The sequence below is a fragment of the Nanorana parkeri genome, unplaced genomic scaffold (assembly GCF_000935625.1).
Source record: "Nanorana parkeri isolate BGI_ZX_2015 unplaced genomic scaffold, ASM93562v1 scaffold3876, whole genome shotgun sequence".
Classification (NCBI taxonomy): Eukaryota; Metazoa; Chordata; class Amphibia; order Anura; family Dicroglossidae; genus Nanorana; species Nanorana parkeri.
Window position 1 is genome coordinate 23,052 of NW_017310143.1, and position 2,219 is coordinate 25,270.

General features: G+C 56.4%; 1 protein-coding gene across 1 annotated transcript in view; it reads right to left on the reverse strand.

Moving 5' to 3' along the window:
* The window catches only part of LOC108803566 (EMILIN-1-like), a 12,951-nt gene that overhangs the window by 6,136 nt on the left and 4,596 nt on the right, over nt 1-2,219 (reverse strand). Inside the window, exons 3-4 of the mRNA XM_018575397.1 lie at nt 647-772; nt 127-144 (exon numbers count right to left, since the gene is read on the reverse strand). Of these exons, the coding sequence (XP_018430899.1) occupies nt 127-144; nt 647-772 (144 nt within the window). The remainder of the gene's footprint in view (nt 1-126; nt 145-646; nt 773-2,219) is intronic.

The following is a 2,219-nucleotide window of genomic DNA, read 5'->3' on the forward strand; positions in this document are numbered from 1 at the left end:
ATAGACAGGACCAGCAAGATCCGTACACGGGACCAGCAAGATCCGTACACGGGACCAGCAAGACAAACTGTAGACGTCTCTCAGTGGATCGGGCCATACAATGACAATCGGCTGGAAATGTCTCACCTTGTTCCCCGCGAAGCCCTAAAACAAGAAAACAGGAAATCAAATTATACTTCTAACCCTCGTCCTGCCACAATATCACACGCACACGCACATGCACACGCAATAATACATGGTAATTGCCCCCGCCATATCATACACATCATGGGAGGGACAGACTGGATGACACCCCTCCCCCTCCGGGGTTACATATACAATGGTTTGTCTTTGTGGGTCCACCACAGTTCCTATCATTGTTCCCGCTCCTCGGGGGCTGGCCGGGCTCGGCTCTATCCATCCTCCATGCTGCTCTCAGATGAGATGGACAGGAAAAGCTGCATGGGGTGTCTCCATAGTCTGTGTTCTGGAGCTGACCCAGGTCAGGAGAAGACAGAACACAATGGAGTCCATAGAGCAGACAGCCAGATCCTATAATACTGGTCAGCGTGGTCAGCGGGGGCGGGGCATAATGACAATAGGAATGCACCAATCATATCAAACCCATAATATTATGTATGTGCGAGTCCATGAGAGCTGCTCTCACCTGGTGGCCCTATGGGCCCTTGTCTTCCAGCAGCCCCATCTTTTCCATGAGGCCCAGGGGGTCCTTGTGGCCCAGGGGGCCCAGTCTTCCCAATCGGGCCAGGAGGACCCGGCAGGCCTGGAGGTCCTATAATAAGAAGAGGTAAGAGCGCGTCATAAATGTCAATAGAGAGAGAACGGCGAATGATTGAAGGGAAGATGGAGGCCAGTGGGAGGAGTTGGCTTCTTATATCGCTCACATATAGGGGAGATGTTTCCTTCACCTTCTCCTAGTCCAGCGGGAATGATGGGGGCCCCCGGGAGTGGACGGCTGGTAGACCTTGGAACCCAAGAGCAGGGATCTCACCACTTGTAAACCCCACAGAACCGTATGTTTTGGGTCAATGGGCCCGTTAGAGTTGGGCAGAGTGGACGGCTCGGCATGCTGGGACCCTAGAGATAGATATTTGCTGCTTCTTCCTGATCACGTGTGTGGTGTCCTCGGCCTGGCTCTGTACACGCCGGGAGGTGTAACATTGGCCCCCATCTCTTGTCTGCGTTATAGAAGGATGTGGCTCCGGAGGATAGAATGTCTCCAAAGCAGTGGCGGGACTACCGCCGGTGCCGGCGCACAGGGGCCTGAGGCTGTGGGGGGGCCCAGTGGGGTCCGGTCCTGGAATATGGGGCAGTGCAGGGTCCCGGTGTTAGAACATCGGGGGCCTCGCACTGCCGACGGGGGTTCCCAGTGAGGGGGCGGGTCCTGTGACTCCCCTCCCAGCCGCGTCCATAGTAACAGGCGGCGGGAGGGGAGGTGAGTCACAGGAGAGTGAAGGATTCCAACGCTTTCTCAGCTGTTCCGGTGAGTGCGGTGGAATGTGAGATCGCAGTGGGAGAGAAGTGACATTTCAAGACCGATCAGCTGTTCCACCGCCGAAAAACTGGGTGGGATTACGTTCAAACGTGTGACCACGTCACCGGTCACACATTCTAACGTAGTCACAATCTTTGATAGAACACCGCCATCAGGGGGGTATAGCCGGTACCCATGTGAGGGGTCTGGACAGCCTCATGGGTATCAACTGTACCGGAGCGGCATGGCAGAGGTGACAGGGGAGGGGGTGGAGGAGGCCGGGCCCCAGCAGCAGGTAAGAAGAGTTGGGAGGAGGTACGGGGAAAGGGACCCCGGCGACCAGACCAGCCCATCTGGGACCCTGCAGAGCCCACCATAGAGAGTCTCAGGAGTCTATGCAGGATCTATGGTGTGCTCTGCGGGGTCTCAGGTAAGTCCAGCACGCTACTGCAACATTAGAGACCGCTGGGGGGGGTGCGGGGGCCAGTGTGATCCGCTCCTGCGCACCCCCTCCCCCAGCTTGGGAGGGGGGCCCAGGATAAAATCTTGCACCAGGGCCCTTTGGTTATTAGGTCCGCCACTGCTCTGAAGTACGTATTCTTCTAGCCATGCTTGTTACTGCCATTCGTACTCCTGACTCTTTCCCGCCAGAGAATTGGGCAGAACTGGTCACAAGGCTGGAGGACCTCATTGTATCTTAAAGGAGAAGTACGGGGTCAGGGCTTTCCCCCCCCCCCCAATATTT